Consider the following 20,294-nt stretch of genomic DNA (forward strand, 5'->3'; position numbering starts at 1 on the left):
CATACTGCGCATACTGTACTCAAATATAAAATGTGTAATTATCCTCTGCAATACCTAATGCATTAGAGCACTCACACTGAGCCCCCAAATCTCTCCTGTGCTTTTTTTTTTTTTTCAAGAGAAGTACATCAGCTGCCATTTGATGTCAGGCAGAGCAGGGTAATGACAGTGCACTCACTTGTGCAGTCATTAGCCCCGCTTAATGCTGGGAATTAACACAAATTAAGTGAAGTTAAGTACATGCATTAGGGGAGCTTGTTTGGGGAGAGCTTTTCGCTTTTTCTGTGTAGAGCTGGCTTGTTTCTGGGATGTTGAGCAAAAAGGCTGCACGGGAAGAGAGACACAAAAGTGAAGTGCAAACATCCTCCTTCAGCTTACAGCATACAGGTCAAAACTCACTGACTGATTAGCAGTGTTAATGGAGCTCTAAGGACACCTAGTGGTCATGTCAACACCACCAATGCGTAATCTCTGCAGCGAACACTGTCTTTTAAACTGGTGTTTTCATAATTATATTCCTCTGTGTAATTTTGCACAAATTTTGTTATAAAACTTCAAGTTGCTATGTTGATCTAATGTATGATAGTCGGCAGAGCGACTGTGAAAGCTTTTCATTTAAATGTTTCCCATTGCAGTTAAGAGTTTTTACCCCACATAATTATGCCTTATGTGCCTTATTCAGACTGGTGTTTTTGTTGACTGTGGCACCGCTAGATTATACCAACAGGAAAACAGGAAGAATATATTTTAATGCTCCACTGAGCTAACATCATAAACACCAAGTGGAGTGGGTTCATTACAACACAGGAGATTTGCCCGTTAGAGACGAAACTGCTGTGGGCTTTTCGAAAAGAGGCTAACATGATGAAACTGACAATCTCTGAAATCCATTTGGACCTTATTCAAGATTATATCTTTATCTGAGCGACTGCAGATTATTGTCCACAGAGAGGTGTGCTAAAGCTGGATTATCCACTTGTTGGGGATGCATCTGACCCGATGGACGCGGCATGCCAGCCTCACACGCCCTTACATCTGTGTGTGTTTTTTCTACTTGTTTGCAAAAGACGATATGGCATTCAAAATGACACCAAAACCTCTCATCCTCAGATTACCATGGTTAGTGATCCGCATATGTGGATAAAAAAATGAAGTCCCAATCATTATATATGCATTTGAGAGGAATGCACGACATGTGGCCCCCCCCATCCCCCAAAACAGCCTAATTTACATCAGAGGCAGTTCAGTTTAAAGTGCTGCTTGTATTAACTGATAGTAATTTATTAAAACATACAAAAATCCCACCATTTAGAGACACATAGATTATTATTATTGTCATTAATTTCACACCAGGACATAAAAACACACAACAGCGATGGCCGCCATATGTGTTCGCCTCGTGTTCCACCTCTTCTGGTTCCTACTGGGGTGGTAGTCTACCGCCATTTGGGAATCTGGAATACAACAAGCGTAAACAAACTTTTAGTTTACTCTGAGTCCTTTTTAAAAGTTTTCCATCAGGAAAAATAAGGAGAAAAAAATCGGATATACACTGTTTTGTTTTTACCAAACTGCTGTCTTGTTCTTGTTGTCTGTTCCCAGTAGTGGTCGGAATGTTGCTTCCTGTTCTTCGGTTGTGTCTGAAGTAAATATCAGTTTGGCCACTTCGAGCAACGTTAATGTGTTTGTGCTTCTTACCTGGGTGGGGAGTTAATACAGGCGGGATATAAGATATCACTGAAACATCTATCATTCTTACTGCGACAGAGAGCACAGAGGAGAACAGCTCATCTCTATATAACAAGTTACATATGGCAGCTGAAAACATGGTATTTTTACATCAAGGAGAAAAAGAAACCCAATTCCAAGACGTTAGGACACTGTGTAAAACTAAAAACCGATTACAACAATTTACAAACCAATAATTTTATTTACCGCAGAACACAGTAAATATCTCAAATGTTTAAACTGAGAAAGTTAAAAATTTTAAGGAAAAATCTTTTCAAATTTTGAAGGTAACAGGAGCAACACCTCTGCAAAAGAAAATTGGTACAGAGGCAATAAAAGGCTGGAAAAGTAAGTGGTACTACGAAGAAACAGATGGAGGAACATTTTGCAACAGTTTTACCAATCTACAAAAAACTCAACACAAAATTAAGAAGACTTTTAATATCTCGTTGTCTACTGTACATAATATCAACAAAAGATTCTGAAATTCCAGAGAAATCTCTGTGCGCAACAGATAAGGCTGAAAATATTGGATGCCTGTGATCTTCGGGCCCTTGGGCGGCACTGCATTAAAAACAGACATGATTGTATCATGGAAATCACTGCATGGGCTTAGGAACGCTTCCTGAAATCACTGACTGTGAACACAGTTCACTGCACCATCCGCAAATGCAGACCAAAGCTCTATCACGCAAACAAGAAGCCATTTGTGAACATGAGCCGTCTTCTCTGGACTGGAGCTCTTTTAAAATGAACTGAGGCAAATTATAAAACTGTTCTGTGGTCGGAGGAATCAAAATGTTAAATTCTTTTTAGAAAGCAAGCATGAAAAATCCTCCAGAGTAAGGAGGAGAAAGACAATCAACACTTAGTTCACAAGCCTCCATACAGGTTTTAGAGCAACATATGCACCCATCCAGACATCTTTTCAGCAAGACAATCCTAAAGCACATACTGAACCTATTACAACAGCACAGCTTCATAGTAGAAGAATGTAGTGCTGAACTGGCCTGAGCCTGCTGACCAATTGAAAAGATCTGGTGCACCATAAAACCAAAAATCAAACAGCTCAGCAGATCAAGGCCTATTCAGCAATATATTTGTCTCCCAAATGTCAAGCAGGTGATGTAGACATCAGTTCCCAGATGTTTATAGATTGTTGTTAAAAGAAGACCAACTGCTAAACAGTGGTAAACATGGACCTATCCCAACATTTTTAAATTGTGTTGCTGCCATCAAATTGAAGAGAATCTTTTTCTTGAATGGTACATTTTCTGATTTTAAAACTCTGTTTTCTGTGGTCGCATTTTATTCTATTTAGACTTTACACAGCATCCCAACTTTTTTGAGTTTGGGTTTGTATGTTATACTCACATTTGTATGTGTAATGTTCTTCATCTATGTTATTTTGCAGGACACTGTGCCCGTGTATCACATTCTGCGGCCCTCCGCTTACACTCATTACTCTTAGAGTGGGGTTGTGGGGCACGAGCAGTCCAGGTAGGTTAACTTCACTTGTAGGAAGGAGAGCTCCGGGATGATGGGAGTATGGCTTTAAAAAACAAGGGGGGAATAACGATAATGGACATAATTCTCCAGGACAGAACTGATGTGAAGCAAACATGCAAGCATGATCTATTAAGTGCATCTAAGTTCCTCACTAGTATATGTATCCTAACATAAAACATTTTTTCTCCACTTTTCTATCTCTGCTGCTGTTCATGGTCCATGCAATGTGTCCACTCCATCCTACACACTTGCCAGGGGACTGAGGATTAGATTGCTTGCTGTTCCACATATATAAGCATCTTATAGGCCAACAGTAATTACTACGCATAAATAACAACATTTACATTCAAGCAAAGCAGCTACAGGCACAGATTGAGAGTGACAACTCAGATGGCATTCATGAGAGTCAACAGAGGGAGGGCTGCGTTTGTGTTTTTAATGAGAAAACCCAGGATCTCTGCTCATTTCCATACTTACGTCTAACAAGCAGAGGGGGGTCGTGTTGACCTGGCTAATAGGGGGTAAATCCACTGGTGCATTATCGGCCGGGCACATTTCATCTAATCAGCAGGATGATGCTAGCAGGCTTAGACCGCTTTTAATTCAGTGCTGCGGGAGAATTACTGTCCCGGTTTCTCATTACATGAACATTAAATCAGTCATACTGATATCAGTCATACTATTCAGGGTGGCTGTGGTTTGGATGTTGGCATTTTGACCCTTCCAGCTGGACTACATCTTACATGATAAGGCCCATTATGGCATTTTGCATACACAATGTCTTCATTTGTACATTTGTAATTCAGTCAGAATTAAAATGCAACTGAAGTACAGTAGGAGAGGACAGTATCTCTCAGCTATACGCTAACCTTATATGTATTTGTTAACATTTCCAAAGACTGAGGTCAAGAGTGTCTCCCACCTCTCTTAGAAACAAAACAGAGGGAAATTGGAGTTTTGCTGGCCAAAGTAAGATTTAAAATGTATCTTAAACATAATCTTTGGAAGAAAAAATTACTGTGTAACATTTAACAGGTGTGACGACCCTATACATTGGATCGAGCATGCATTTGTACAGTTCTCACTGATGGATCAGCACTGAGGAGTTCCACCCTGGTTCTTTCCTCCAGAGTGATGTCCACACCATCCAGGACCCGCAGCTGGGGCAGGCAAAGCACCACTGCTGGTCTGTGGACAGAATTGCGTGCCACCTGAAAAACAAAACAAAACAAAAAAAGACAAACAAATGTTTGGTTAAACAGTCTGGTTATCAACCACTCCTTAGAAATATTAATTCTGGAGATGAGCACAGTCTGCTTTGAGACATCTGGGATAAATATGATGCTATGTGGCTCCCAGTGTAATTACCATGTTCCCAGCAGCTATTCCAGTGACCCAGCTGACAGCAGCACATAGTTCCCTTCCCAGCTGAGGGCACCCTGTATGCCAGGCTATACACCCAGCCTGTCCAGCCACAGAACTGCCTGTTTCTGCAGGACACTTCTGCTTTGATGAGGTTGTGAGTGTGTGCCAATGGATGTCCATTGAAAAAGGAGGAGACAGACTTTGGCTAGGGAACATAGCTAAAGGATCTCATGCGGTCAACAGCAGGAGGTATTGTCTCCAGGGTGGCTGTTGGCCTCTACCCCCTGGCAGGATTAACCCCACTACCACCACCACCCCCACCGCATGGGAACAGAAGGGGGATGAGATCGAGCAGTAAAGAGGCTACCGCAGCTGAGCATTACCCAGTGGACAATAGACAGGCCCTGGGCTGCAGGCTCTGCTAAGGCCTGCATGAGCTCCAGATGGGTGATGTAACAGGGCCAATAGCACACAGCCATTTGGTCAACGAATTTGTCTCTGATGCCAGCCAGTTTGAGGCACAGCAGACGGTCCATCGTGTAATCACTTAATTTGGAACCACAGAATTACCCTGTGTTAGCATATCGGATTGTGAAAGTGAGAACTCGGCGTGCTTTTGATCATTTGTTCGAGAGATCGTGAGTTCAAGATATGTCCTGTGACTGACAGCAAGTGGATGCAAATAAAGACAGAACCCACTTAATGGACAAACTGCCTATAAAACTTGTTAATACTCACAGGATTGCCAACAACAGAGAGCTCCTTCAGTGATGGAAGAGCTTCTAATTTGTCAAGCTCTGCGATGTCCTGCAAAGAAGTAGAGAAGCAGAGAGGCAAAGATTATTTCAAAGTTCTTTTTTACTCATAACCCCTTATTTAGCTGTTCTGTGCTATGTGTTGATAACAGAGGCATTTGCATCAGGGCCGAACCTTTCATAATTTTGGTGTGGGCAGGATGGAAGCAGCTGATGGGAGAGATTACATGTGTGAGCCCTCATTAATCTCATGAGAGACTTTGGGCACGCAACAGGCCATGGGGATGTTTTCTCTCATTCCCAGCTTTATACTCGGACTTGGCTGTGATTCAAAGACGCCCCCACTGTGAGGACTAACGCTCTGGATGATTGCCGTATTTCTATGTCTTAATTGAATGCGTGAAAACATTAAGGAAGTGATGGGAAGAAGGAACCGGCAACAAAAGTGCAAATCACTCGCTCTGTGTGAGGAGATGCAGACCGAGAAGCTGATTACACGTTGTCCTGATTGTTCCCCCTGATTCTTTATACACACGGCCGTGACCTTCAATCAAACTTGATTCTCCTTAATGCGACCCCTTGCATGCCACAGTGGGTAGTAATGACTCATGATTACTATACTTCAAGTCTTACTTTGCAAATGCAGGGAAAAGTAATACTGCTGCACAGTGAACAAAATACATCTGACACATGTGAACCAATCAGTAAAAGTTGGTAGTAAATCAAAAAACTGCACAAAAGATGGCTGTGACCTCGGCGATGACCTCAAGAAATCACGGCGTTCTGAGTTATTCAGGCAGTTTAATTGAATATGCCGTTTCATTAAAATTGTGAATATAAACATTTTTTAAAAATCTAGCATGTGAGGAGGCTACTACTACCTCTGCTGAACCTGAATACCTGCAGCTTGTTCATGTCGAGGGAGAGCTTGCAAAGCTCAATCAGAGGATCGAGATGGTTCAGCTCCCGGATCCGGTTCTGTGCCAGGTGCAGCTCTAGGAGGAGAGCCTGGGCTGCGAAAGAGTTCTTGGTCAGAGTTTTAATCCGGTTTCTGTTCAACACAAGCTCTCTGAGTTGGCGAAGCCCTTCCAAGCCTTCCACTTGGGTTATCTCATTGCCTGTTGAGAGACCAAACTTTAGAAAATCAAAACAAACAGACATCCCAAACAGTACCCTAATATTTCTATATACTAACTACTAGAGTAAATTGCACACCCTGAAGAATATAAAAGGCAGAATTTTAGGCCCATATAAACACTTCTTGGGTATTTCTTGCTTGACTCTGCTGTAAACAGTGCTGAAATTACAAACCGAGCTTCCAAAGGTTTCTAAGAAAGAAAAGTAGGGTTGGCTTTGTGGGACAAATCACCCTGGCAAAGCAAAACTCAATCAAAAGCCATCAAAAGCAGTTGAAAAGAAAGTCAATCATTCTTTTCTTCGCGTCTCATCCCCCACCTGGCCTTAGGTCTATAGGGGAGACTTTGCTCTTTGCGCTTGCCTTTTCACAGCCTCTGTGCAGTGCACTTTTAAACAGCTTGCAGAGAAAGGGGTGGCAACGTCAACCATACATACCTTCGAGGAAGAGTGCTTTAAGATTGGTGAGCCTGCTGAGCTGCAGATTGGCCATATTGGAGATGCCATTGTGACTCAAATGAAGCACCTCCAGGCTTCCCATCAGTGGCTCCAGGCTGCCAGTGGGCCCAGTATCCCTTAAACACAGTTAGAGAAAGGCCATTTGAAACCGTGGTGGTTAAACGAGCACCTCGCTGTCCCTCCCGCTGCCACGTCTAACTGGTCAGACCTCACAGGTGCAGGCCACATCAAGGCAATCACAGTCTGGCTAAACAAACAGCACACATTGTGTAGTATTTCTGCACAACAAATATTTCATCTAAAGTTTATATTAATCTACAGACTAAATATGTTTTAATTGTTTAGTTTATTGTGGTCTTTACCTCAAAGGAAATGACCCATTTTAAATGTTTACTTTTTTATATTAAAAAAAAATTTCTCTGACTGAAACTCTGACTGCAAATAAATTTTATCAGAGTTTGTCAGCAGCTTCTGTTAAATTTAGGCAGCTCACACATTGGCTGGTCAGTGCTGCCCCCTCATGGTTAGACTGCACAAAACTCTTTTGAAATACTTTAAAAAGAAGGTTGTTTTTGCACAAAACCCATAAATAAAACTACACTAGATTACCTGCTGGCTTTAGATGTGCTCTGTTGGCTGTAGCCACTGGAGCACACTTTGCTGTACAGTATCTGTCTGCTTGTCAGATGAGTCTGAGTCTTCTGCCTGGGCAGAATTGACTCGATGTGGTTATAGTTGAGACACAAAGCCTGTAAAGAATACAACGTAAATTATTTCTTTGAACATGCTGCATTTCCAGCCAGTGTGTTGGCATTTGGTGCACTGTGTACTTTGATGTTGGGCAGATGGATGAGGCCTGAGAAGGATGTGAGGTTGCTATGGTCTAAGTTGACGCAGCGTACATTACGGAAGAGGTCTGGTGGAGACAGATCAACTATCCTGTGGGAAGAAAAGATATTTTTTAAGGCTTTATCTTTCTTTATCATTTGTTTTATTACAACGCTGTTATTACCTAATGGAACAGGCCTGAAGGTTTAGGTGTGTGATTTCTGTGTAGTTTGAGTGGCCCAGCTTCTCTGCCACTGTGTCGCTGGTCAGTCTTCCCATAAACATATTCTTTGCGCTCTCACACTCACTTGCTTCCTAGAGAAAACAGCAGAAAAGAATAGCAATTACAAAATACTGGAAACAACTGCTGTAATATGATTTTTTTAAGCTCATACCACTGCAATTCCATCCAGAGCTTTGAGGAAGGGGAGATGAAACACTACATATATTCGATAGTTTTCCAGTTTCTCCACGAAAGGGTTCCCACAGAGATCCAGGATGATGAGGTTTGTCAATCCCTGAAAAGCAAAATGGTCACATAAGCTCACATAATAAAATTAATTAAAATTAAATTCTACTCTTCTTATTACACCTTCTCATCCATTTTTAAATGTTAACTAGATGCTCACTTTCAGACAGTAGATGTCTCTTGATGTAGAGATCTGGTTGCTGCCGATGTAAAGTTCAAGGAGAGACCGAAGTCTCTGGATGCCATGAAGAGAAGCAATACAGTTGTTCTCAGCTGACAGAAAAGACAAGCTGGACAGCCCATCAAGAGTTGAGACGTCCAGACTGGTTAGCCGATTCCCATCTACACTCAGTCTATTTAGGCAATGGAGTCGTGTGAGGCCTGAGGAAACAGTGAGCAAAGACAGACATGGAAACAATGACGGCACTGTGCTATGTGTGATTTCTCCTTGGAAAGCGGAGAGCGCGACTGACCACTGAGTGTGCAAATATTGTTGTTGTTTAGGGACAGTTCTTCCAGCTTCAGGCAGTTGTCCAGACCCTCGACTTTTGAGATCTCGTTATCATTAAAGGAGGCCCAGCGCAGGTTCACCAGCTTACTTAGACTGATCATCTTGGAAATCCTCTGGTTGTCAAGGTTCAGGGTGGTGATCTGGTCAGCAATTTGGTAGACATGAAAGGTAACAAAGATCAACATCATCCCGCCTAGTACAGCTCCTAAAAACCTCTTTACTGAGAAGCCCACATGCTGAAGCTCACTTTTGCAGTCCAGTCTTGGTCCAGTTCTTTACCGAGGCCCCAGGGTGATGGACTCAAATGATACAGGAGCTGGGCTGTTGACAGCAGACTAAGAGTGCGGGGACGGTCACTCTCGGTACGCGAATGTGCCAGAAGAGATGCCTACGAGCAGTGTCAACGAGTCTGATTGAATTACCATACTTCACTTAAAACATTTACTTTAATCCATCAATTTTGGATTTGTTCATATAAACAACGTCTCTTTACGTAGATCAGCTCAACCAAATAAAATCTAGTATATAAGAAGGAATAGCTACAAAATCTTCACCTGGTTAATTTTGGACCCAGCTGCCATCTGAACAGCTTCAGCAGCCTCCTCCTCTGCTACCAGCACATCATCCAGGTGTGTGAGGTTCGTGAGATGGCCTAGTATGGTCATTCTGACTGCCTCGGGCTGGAAGAAGGGAAACATCTTCACTCAATCACTTCTACAATTTGAGGCCACTTTCAGTGGCATAGTTTGAAACATGGACTCAGATTCATATTCTTAACATATATATATTGAGCATATACGTAGTATTACTATTGCTGAGGTTCAACCTTGAATATTTCGATTTATTTTTTCTATTTGATCACAGCACACACCCTGTTCCAAGGATTGTATCTGGTGTCCAGTTTCAGCAGAGCAGGTGTGTGTTTTCTGAGCACAGCTGTATCCTCTCTGACCTTGGTCAGCTTGTTCCAGCGCACATCGAGTTGTTTGAGCTGTCCCAGCCCCCGCAGACCTTCCAGAGTCACCAGGTGGTTAAAGCTAGCATCCAAAACCTCAAGGTTTGGCTGTAGTTTAGGTAAGAGAGCAGGTGAGAGTTCCACTTTATGGCTATGCAGCCACTATTCAGTTTCACAAATAATAGAGAGGGACATCATAAAAGAAGCATTCTTTGACTTAAACACACTCTTAAGTGTTATCTTAACATTATTTTGTATTACCATGTGAGAAATGTCATCAAGGTGCGTGAACTCATTGAAGCTGACAGTAAGATGCCTTAGAGCCATGAGGCTGGAAATCTCCTTTATGTTGCTCAGGCTGTTGCCATGAAGGTTAAGCACCTGGAGATTCAATGCAACAATGATGGTTCAAACTGAAATGAAACCGCTTCAAATTCAACCTCTTATTTAAAACGGCAGAGCACTTACTGTGATTTGACTGAGGACATTGGCTCGGGCAACACTAAGCAGAATTTTATCATCCAAGCTCAATAACTTGGGCTGAGGTTTAAGAACAGGTTCCCTGTTGAGGACTTCTTTGTCCAGAGCAACATCATTGGAAGGATCTCTGTCTATGCTATGGCTCAGCAGTGTAGGTTTGTCCTTGTCCTAGACAAGGCAAATCAAAATGTTTCCAACGTGTACTGCCAACAGATGCATTTTTTAACTTCTTTTTTTCTTAATTAAGATCCACTATAGATAAGTGGGGAGCAACCAACACATACAGTGGCTTGCAAAAGTATTCGGCCCCCTTGAACTTTTCCACATTTTGTCACATTACAGCCACAAACATGAATCAATTTTATTGGAATTCCACGTGAAAGACCAATACAAAGTGGTGTACACGTGAGAAGTGGAACGAAAATCATACATGATTCCAAACATTTTTACAAATAAATAACTGCAAAGTGGGTGTGCATAATTATTCAGCCCCCTTTGGTCTGAGTGCAGTCAGTTGCCCATAGACATTGCCTGATGAGTGCTAATGACTAAATAGAGTGCACCTGTGTGTAATCTAATGTCAGTACAAATACAGCTGCTCTGTGACGGCGTCAGAGGTTGTCTAAGAGAATATTGGGAGCAACAACACCATGAAGTCCAAAGAACAGACCAGACAGGTCAGAGATAAAGTTACTGAGAAATTTAAAGCAGGCTCAGGCTACAAAAAGATTTCCCAAGCCTTAAACATCCCACGGAGCACTGTTCAAGCCATCATTCAGAAATGGAAGGAGTATGGCACAACTGTAAACCTACCAAGACAAGGCCGACCACCTAAACTCACAGGCCGAACAAGGAGAGCGCCGATCAGAAATGCAGCCAAGAGGCCCATGGTGACTCTGGACGAGCTGCAGAGATCTACAGCTCAGGTGGGGGAATCTGTCCATAGGACAACTATTAGTCGTGCACTGCACAAAGTTGGCCTTTATGGAAGAGTGGCAAGAAGAAAGCCATTGTTAACAGAAAACCATAAGAAGTCCCGTTTGCAGTTTGCCACAAGCCATGTGGGGGACACAGCAAACATGTCGAAGCAGGTGCTCTGGTCACATGAGAACAAAATGGAACTTTTTGGCCAAAATGCAAAACCCTATGTGTGGCGGAAAACTAACACTGCACATCACTCTGAACACACCATCCCCACTGTCAAATATGGTGGTGGCAGCATCATGCTCTGGGGGTGCTTCTCTTCAGCAGGGACAGGGAAGCTGGTCAGAGTTGATGGGAAGATGGATGGAGCCAAATACAGGGCAATCTTGGAAGAAACCCTCTTGGAGTCTGCAAAAGACTTGAGACTGGGGCGGAGGTTCACCTTCCAGCAGGACAACGACCTTAAACATAAAGCCAGGGCAACAATGGAATGGTTTAAAACAAAACATATCCATGTGTTAGAATGGCCCAGTCAAAGTCCAGATCTAAATCCAATCGAGAATCTGTGGTAAGATCTGAAAACTGCTGTTCACAAACGCTGTCCATCTAATCTGACTGAGCTGGAGCTGTTTTGCAAAGAAGAATGGGCAAGGATTTCAGTCTCTAGATGTGCAAAGCTGGTAGAGACATACCCTAAAAGACTGGCAGCTGTAATTGCAGCAAAAGGTGGTTCTACAAAGTATTGACTCAGGGGGCTGAATAATTACGCACACCCCACTTTTCAGTTATTTATTTGTAAAAAATGTTTGGAATCATGTATGATTTTCGTTCCACTTCTCACGTGTACACCACTTTGTATTGGTCTGTCACATGGAATTCCAATGAAATCGATTCATATTTGTGGCTGTAATGTGACAAAATGTGGAAAAGTTCCGAATACTTTTGCAAGCCACTGTACTCATCATAAGGCATGCACAGAAACATAACCTGCACAAACAACTGCAATTTCATGTTTCTAAACTCTTGTTTAGTTTCCCACATGAAAACAAACCCATCAAACCAAGGAATGTAGCGCGAAAAGTGCAGCTCAGCTGTCTGATCCCTAACCTCAATAAAAAATGTCCTTCATCTATTTAGAGGCTTCTAACCAATGCAGCTGACTCTTAGAAATAATGATGGCTCATATTTTAGATCTGTCACAGACAGCAGATGAATGACCTGCTCTGTACAGACAAAAGTAAAAACATTACATGTCAATAATTGAAGAACCAAAAGTCAAACTCCAGATCTGCCCTCAGTTTTTCTGAATAGGAACTTTAAGTGCTTGATCTATGGCATCCAATTCACCATGAATGCATTGAAGGTTAGCTGAGGTTCAGTACCTTGCCCACGAGAAACATGGGCATCACCAAATTTGTGATTACTGAATTACCTGCACTTCCTAAACCATAGCCACTGAAACTGAGATTAAGGCATGTTATCGCTTTAAATAATGCAGCAATTTTTCAATATCTAAATATTAAAAGATGAAGAAACCCCTCCACAGAGAACAATTGTGTTTCATCTGTAACAGTCAAAGGAATGTACGCGATAATTTACCTGAGTGATGTATTCATAATATATGATGTACTCGGGCAGGACAAGCTCGTGGTCAAACACAAACCACTGCCTTCGGCGGGGACTGGACTCAAGGTCAGCGTGTGTTTTGGTGGAGCCAGGTCGTTCTGAATGAAAAGGACACAGAGATGTAAAAATAATAGGGAGTGCAGAAATGAACAACAACAATTACAAAAAAGGCAACTGCTGTTGTTCCTTTTAATTCAGTGAATACCTTCACTCATTGCAGATCTGTGCTTTGTCTCCACACTGCGATACACAGAGTAAACTCCAGGATAATTGCTTCTGTCCACCGGTTCTCCATCTCGGATGGGCATGCTTTTACCCACGAACACTTTGGAAACAATGACCTGACCTACAAGCAAGAGAGCATTAGCAGTTTAGATTCTAAAAAAACAGCATAAAAATAATGAAATCAGTAAAATGACCTCACCGTGCCTGAAGGGCATCGTATCCATGCTGTGTTTAGTACGACCTTGGCTGGTCTGGCGAAGTGCGTACTCAATTCTGGACCGCTCGCTCACACTCAGGCTACTGGAAAAAGGTATAGCACCCTCTTTTCCATTGGCCTAATTTAGAGAGTCATGGCGTAAAAGTGAAAGCGTGAGAATAACACAAGTCAAGCACATTCTTCTGTAACCCTGATGTGGTTACTTCTCCACACAGACACAAATCAGGCACACAAAGTTTGACACAAATAGAAATTTCCCTCATTTTAGTATTCACTGCAATCTGCTCCATAAATGAGCGTACTAATTTCTTTTTGCACATATCGTTTACTGCACTGTGTACAAGTGTGCAGGTGTTGAGTGGTAAACTGACTAATGTGTGGCTAATTAGCTTCAATTACTCCCCTAATTGTTAGTGGAATAAATATGTGTGATAGGAGCGAGTGCATCCTTTCTGGTAGTACACACACCTTCTGCTGCTCTGTTGTTTTGAAGCCTTCCTGGAGAATCTGCAAAGTTTCATCCTTCTCGCATTTTTCAGGGTCAACTACGTAGAATAAATACTCCAGCTGACGTCTGTAATTCCTGCTTAGAAAGAATTGTGTTACAGTATGAAGCTTAACATAGTCGTTAAAATCTGCTCATTCTGTTTCGAGCCTTACTGGGAAGATAAATCTTCGCTGGCTAGTAAACTGTGAATCTTGTCCTCGAAGCAAAGTCTCAGTGCACTATTGTGGATGCGGATAACTCTATCCACCCTAATATCAGTGATGCCATATGTTTTGTAGTCTGATGGAGAGAAGCGGGAAAGCAGGAGGTCACAATAAGAAGTAAACCTGTCGGTCGGAGCACAAAAAAAAAGAAGGACAGCATGTTTCCCATTTGTTACTGTGAATTGCACAGTGGTTACAGTTACAGTGGATGATACTGAACAGTAAAAGTACCAAGGATCTGTGGAGCAGCCCTCCTCCAAACGGATATTTCCAACACTTTCTAGCTCCATCAGTAGAAACTGCACCGTATACTCCATCCTGTTCGTGGCACGGGCCAAATCATGCTCGTACCAGATGTGAATCCTGAATATAAGATGAGGAACATCAATTTTTCAGATTAAAAGTACAGTTTAGCTCTGTGCTGTCCCCTAAGAGATCAGTTTACATAAAGCAATAATACACTGTCTCTTTATCTCATGAAAGATGCAAACTCACTCATCTAGCCTCCTGGTCCATAGTTTGAGTCGTTCCCTCAGTGCTTCAATCTTAGCGTGTACTTTGTGCTCCGTGGCTGGATCCTGACTGATGTCACTGATTGATTCATTTCTTTCTGTTAATCCTTCATCCAGGTGGGGTGGCCCTTCTGCTACGCTTTCTGACAGGCAGGCAGGCTTCTTGCAACTAACTGGCCCCACGGAGAGCTCACGTTCGAGCTAGAAATGCATCCAAATTATAATCGTTCTGTGCACACAAACACCTGAAGCTTTTTAGAGCTGCTACAAAAAGACATTTTATGGAGAGTACGTACAAATTTAAGGGCACGAGTGAGAGTCTTGATGCATTCTTCAGGCGACTGCGATAGAGTTTTCTTCCTCTCTATCAGACTGAGCCGGGTCTCTGCTAGTTTCCTCTGAGCTGTGCGTACACGCATATTGTAGTACATCATTTTTTTCATCACTGCAGACTAAAAGAAAAATAAAACAACTCTTATTTCAGGCTAAAATGAAATAACAGATGCATCAAATATAACTGTTAAAAAAAACAAAAATATCAAATGTGACAAAGTAAAGAAAGGAAAAAGAAAGAAACCTAGAAGAAATACTATAAGGCAGGGGTGTCAAACATAAGGCACAGGGGCCAGAATCAGCCCACCAAAGACAACCTGGCCCACTGAATGGCTCTGGAAAATGTGAAGGAGGACATAAATTTTACATAAAGTTTTAACTGTATTTTTAAAAGGTTTGCAGCTTTTAATACAGATAAACACCAAATCAAATAAATAATACACAAATAACAGAAAATTACTGTTTTTTACTACTATAGAAATTTGGGTTTTTTTAAAATATATTATTAATATTTATGTATGTATTCAAAGACAAAGAAGAAAAGACATTCTGTCAATTAACAAAAGAAATTCCATTTTATACCAAATGTTTATTTCATATTTACTTCTAACAATTTAAGCCCAAAGCAGCTTAAAAGACTCAGATGTATCGTTAAAATTGCACTTTTTTTATTGTGCAGCTAAACTTCTTTATGCCGACAGATCGGAAGAGTTTCATTCGTAAGACCCACTTAACATCAAAGTATGCTGAGTTTGACATCGCTGCTTATAAGGGATTTAACCAGTCAATTAGTTCTGCAGATCTTGGATCGTATCAGTACCTCAGCTGCATCCTTGATTTGCTTGCTGGAGACGTCGTAGATGTCGAGTCGCTGGAGGCTTGGCACGTGGTAAAGAATGTGCGTGTCATAGTTACAAAGGAGACACACCGGGTTTGGGGTTGACGTGGGGTCTTTCAATGCTAACTCACTCAGACGGGGCAGTCGGGCAAGGTGGCTCAACTCCTGTTACAGCAAAAGATTCAAGACTCAAGGTCAAATTTTAAGGCTCTTATAATGGCCAGGCCTCAGCTTACATCAACAATCCCATTTGTTCACATCCAGCTCCCAGATCTCTCCGATCCTACTGGCAGAGATCTCTTACACATCCCAAGGTCATGCTTCAAACAAAAAGGTGACAGAGCCTTTGCAGCCGCTGCTCCACGTTTGTGAAACAAATTACTGCATGACATAAAAAGACCCCCCCCCCCCATCTCTGCTTTTAAGTCTAGGCTCAAAACCACCTTTATTCTCTGACCTTTCCAGTCCACTAAGCTCCACTCTGCTTGTTGTCGTTATGTGTCTGCACATTTGTTGTTAGCCCTTTAATCTGTACTCTGTCTTCAATTTTTACTTTTTTATTTGATGTTTGTAATTACACGTGGTTGCATGTATATAGGATTAGATCATTTGTACAAAACCTGGTCAATGAAAGCTATGTTTACATGTGATTTCTAAATAAATATTATTTACTTACTAGGACAGCAAAGTTTCTGCATATCCTAAGTACGTTTACCCTAAAGGACACTATTTTTTTGTTCTCAACAGAAACAGAAAATTTAAAGTATTTTAAACAAAGACAATGACACTGCATATATTTTCCCCCCACTATATGATAAATTACATTTCCAGAAGTCACTGGAATATTAGTAATTATAAAGAAACTGTCTTGATCGCTGCATACTGAAATGGATGTTTCAATACATCATCTTGACGATAGCACTTCTATTCTTCTCTACATTCCCTACACTTAAGAAGAGCTAAAAAAAGAGATGTCACACTGTATTGACAAGGTGGCGAGATTTTTTTCTTGATCCTGCAGTTACGGTGGGGTCTTTAGAGTGAATGGTGATAATCGTGTTTTTTATAACAAGCCGGGTGCAGAGAAAAAGGTGGAGATCTCAGGCGTTACGTCAATCAGAGAAGGGCACACAAAACTTTTCTGTGTTTCTTGACAAAATGACCTTGAACAACAATGATCAGAGTCTTCTGAATGAGCCTGGCAGGTACACCATCAAATGTATAATATAAAACTGCCAACTTGGAGAAAAAAAAAAGGAAAACCTATGTAGTCTTTTAGGAATGTATATCACTAAACATATAATGGCAGAAATCAAAATTATACTGCCTAATACCTTATTGAAGGTCTTATTGAGACAGCATATTGTTGTAATGATTGAAAATCCGAACAGACCCAGACCCCAACGTTTCACAAGAATTCAGGAATGCCCTTTGTCAAGCCACAGATTTGAATAAGATAATAAGCTGGGTTAGGGCTAAAGGTGGATTGCAGGAGCAAGATCTGAGGTGTTAAACCAATCAGACACAGAGATGCGAAACCTTTTGTGCTTCCTGTCAAAATGTCCTTGAAAAAACAATATTCACATGTGCTGTGAAAGCGTGTCTCAGCTGAAGCATGCCTAAAATGTGTAACTAACACAAACCTGCACATTAAAAAAAGAAAAACTCTTAGGCAGTCTCCCAAGATATATTATTTAAATAAATGCATTCATGAATGTATATCATTGAATGAGGAATGGCAAAAAAAATTTGAAATTATGCCGCTCAATGCCTCAATAAAGGTCTTGCGTTGCACGCCTGTTGTTGAAATGATTGAAAATGTGAACTAGCCGAGACCCCGGCATTCTCCCAAGAATTTAGAAATGCCCTTTTGTCAGACCAAGGATTTTAATAAGATTTTACAAAATAAGTAAGAAAAGTTTTTAGAGAAAGTATTTCAAAAGCATGTTTTCATTTTGAATCTCACCTTAAAGGAGCTGATCTTGTTTCCAGACAGATTGAGTTTCTGAAGGTTGACATTAGGATCAAGGCTGTGCCCTTAGAAGAAGTTAAAAATTATTTGATTGCCATCATTATTTTTCACATAGCTCGCCGAATCTCCATCAAACTGAACACAAATTACTCTGAGAACATACCGATCTTTTCAATAATGTTGTCAGCAAGGTTTAGTTCTTTAAGGTCTAGAAGTGTGTCCAAGCCCTTTAAGAGAAAAAAAACAACAACAACAACCGCATGTGGAGACTAAGTTAAGCCTTTCTGAAGGTCTTTCAAAGTTTTACTTTGGAAATTGGCTGATTTTTCACTCTTTTTCAGTCCAGTCCTTATACCCGATCATTTTCAAAACAATGTTTGCTTGTTTAGCCACTCATCACTGACCCGTGAGTCGTTCAAGTATTTGAAAAAAGCACCTACCTCATGGGAGGAACCAGTGTTGTCTCTAAGCACTTTTTAAATTGGTTCTTTACACACAAAAAAATGAGAAAACTTGAGAAAACCAGACAAGTGGAGGGGAAAAAGGGAGACCTTAAGAAACTATCTACACCATCTGAAATTGATGGAATTATTAAGGCAGAAATGTACCATCAGGCTTTGAGCCACCATCCAATACCATCTGCAAAGTATCTCATTGGCAACTGCTTCATTTTCCAGCAATGATCCCAAACACAGTACCAATGCAGTAAAGGTCTACCTACCCTACCCTAAGATGGTCATATCAAATATTGACTTTCACACTTCTCAGAATTGTACAAACTCTGTTTTTGACATATATTACCATATATGTTTGCATGTTTCAATAAATTGCTGCACCTGCTGTATTTCCCATTTTCCTAGCAAAATATAAAGAAATGAGTGGAGGCTCACAACTTTTGCACAGTGTGTGTAAAAGAGCAGTTTTCTTCTGCTGAATATTTAAAAATCTTGCATTACAAACACAGAAAAGCCAAGGAGATACAGCTCTAACCTTAATCTTAGTTATGCAGTTGTTATTGATCCACAGCACCTCTAGGTGGACCTGCAAGTCCAGATTCTTTATTTCACTGATTTTGTTCTCATAAAGGTACAGTTTCTCCAGCTGCAGGCAGTTCTGTAGTCCAGATATTTCCTGCAATAAAGAGAAAATAGATTGTTTGATGCATGTGTCACAAAACACACATGCTTAAATGTGCACGTGACACCTGTTCATGTCAGTGATCATATAGTTCATATTTCTTCCACGGTTTTCAGACTTTTTGAGACAAAAAATCAGTGTATCCATGCACCTCCTCCTTTTTCACTCCAGCTCCTTCATAGTTATCACCCTGCCTGCAGGAACATCTGCATGTGTGTCTTTGTCAGCTGGGGATAATTATGCTTAACACACACGATTCAATGGTGGTGTGAACTAATATTTCATATTTTATAGGTGAAAAAGACCCATTACTGAAGAATCTTCAGTTGCATTCACATGGCCAAATTTCTATACGACAGCAATGATTCAAGCTATCATCAGTTGTTGTTATCAGCATTTATCAGCATAGCAAACACACCGTCAGATGGCACTGGACTATCCAGAGCTCCTGAAGCAGAGGACAGCACTCAAGTCCATCAATGTGCTCTATGTTCTGGCCTATTATGGTAAGTTGACACAGCCTTGGGAAGAAGGAGAGGCCAACCATGCGGGGGAAACCAGAGAAGAACATCTCCAGTGATGTGATGCTGCTTCCCTCTTGTGCAATTTTTTCATAGGGCACTCCATTAGCCATGCACTGTTAATTAAAAACAATAAAGAAATAAGTAAATAGGAGAAACCCCCACTGACTTTTTATACGTATTCAAAACTGAATATTTATGTGATAGTTACCAGTTTTTTGATCACTTCCTCTTCACTGCGGTTCTTTTGCTTCTCATTCGACAACATATCGCTGCAGTGAATTAAAAATATGTTGCTGAAAATACCCTGCTTTATTTTTACTGAGAGAAAACGAACGGACAAATTAAAGTAGAGAGTTAGTACAGGTAAACCTACCTGTAATAAGTGAGGTCAGCAAGTAAGAGCACGAAAAGTCACCACACATCAGTGCTAGCTGTGCTAGCTTCTAACGTTGTGCTTGTAAATATTATCCGTGTAAGTACGACAGAGGACCTTTTAAATATCGGGCGGCTAAATTTAGTGTACATCTAAATCAAAATTACTTTCCATGGAGAACTGAACAGCAGCAAACCTCGCTGATTGCTTTAGCCAGTGTTAGCCATCAGTCTGTATCCATAAGTCTGTATCCAGGCAAGAGCGTCTGGTTGCTAAGACAAACTGAAACTTTTTGAGGTCCTGTTCATATTAGAAGCGGCCGCATGAGGGCGCCATATGGCAAGGTACATTTTTTTAACCATCAAACCATAAAATTCACACAAGTATTTCTCCATTTAAAACATTACCATGGGATACATGAGGAATTTTTGCCACTTTTGAAAAAAAAGACCCACATATTCTTTTCGCGTTATTAAGACACTATCTTTATTATTCTCCTCTTTGGGCCATGTGTCCAGTTTTAATAAGCTAACTGTCGCTATTTTCACAAACCAACGCCAAGCACTGCTTTGACTGAATCCTCTGACCTCATTTATACCCCGAAAACACCTTTTTGATCTTTGACTGTGTCCCAAATAAAGTGGTGCCAGCCGTAAGGGCTCGCGGACACCATGACGTCAGCGTCGGAGCAGTGAACTAAAACAATCAA

General features: G+C 41.2%; 1 protein-coding gene across 4 annotated transcripts; it reads right to left on the reverse strand.

Annotated features, from left to right (window-relative positions):
• Positions 1 to 1,257: 1,257 nt before the first annotated feature.
• On the reverse strand, positions 1,258 to 20,162 carry lrrc9 (leucine rich repeat containing 9). Of its 4 annotated transcripts, none has more exons than XM_039603130.1 (33): positions 19,782 to 20,162; positions 19,421 to 19,481; positions 19,107 to 19,325; positions 18,542 to 18,682; positions 17,715 to 17,778; positions 17,546 to 17,616; positions 15,562 to 15,744; positions 14,705 to 14,860; positions 14,392 to 14,609; positions 14,128 to 14,259; positions 13,846 to 14,019; positions 13,654 to 13,768; positions 13,168 to 13,303; positions 12,949 to 13,089; positions 12,717 to 12,841; positions 10,182 to 10,361; positions 9,975 to 10,094; positions 9,630 to 9,821; positions 9,313 to 9,438; positions 9,006 to 9,146; positions 8,721 to 8,898; positions 8,408 to 8,628; positions 8,174 to 8,296; positions 7,963 to 8,093; positions 7,781 to 7,889; positions 7,560 to 7,699; positions 6,930 to 7,066; positions 6,258 to 6,475; positions 5,341 to 5,409; positions 4,314 to 4,448; positions 3,103 to 3,280; positions 1,568 to 1,698; positions 1,258 to 1,454 (listed from the first exon to the last, which is right to left on the reverse strand). In XM_039603130.1, exons 2-33 carry the CDS (start codon positions 19,475 to 19,477, stop codon positions 1,437 to 1,439), a joined length of 4,479 nt encoding a protein of 1,492 aa, XP_039459064.1. In that variant the 5' UTR covers positions 19,478 to 19,481; positions 19,782 to 20,162; the 3' UTR covers positions 1,258 to 1,436. The 4 variants fall into 4 exon arrangements, with proteins under 4 accessions (XP_039459064.1, XP_031614049.2, XP_039459063.1 ...); XM_031758189.2 differs by having other exon boundaries at positions 4,323 to 4,448; positions 19,586 to 20,162; XM_039603129.1 differs by having other exon boundaries at positions 19,586 to 20,162.
• Between the last annotated feature and the right edge of the window lie 132 nt (positions 20,163 to 20,294).

The sequence above is a fragment of the Oreochromis aureus genome, linkage group 19 (genome assembly GCF_013358895.1).
Source record: "Oreochromis aureus strain Israel breed Guangdong linkage group 19, ZZ_aureus, whole genome shotgun sequence".
Taxonomy (NCBI): Eukaryota; Metazoa; Chordata; class Actinopteri; order Cichliformes; family Cichlidae; genus Oreochromis; species Oreochromis aureus.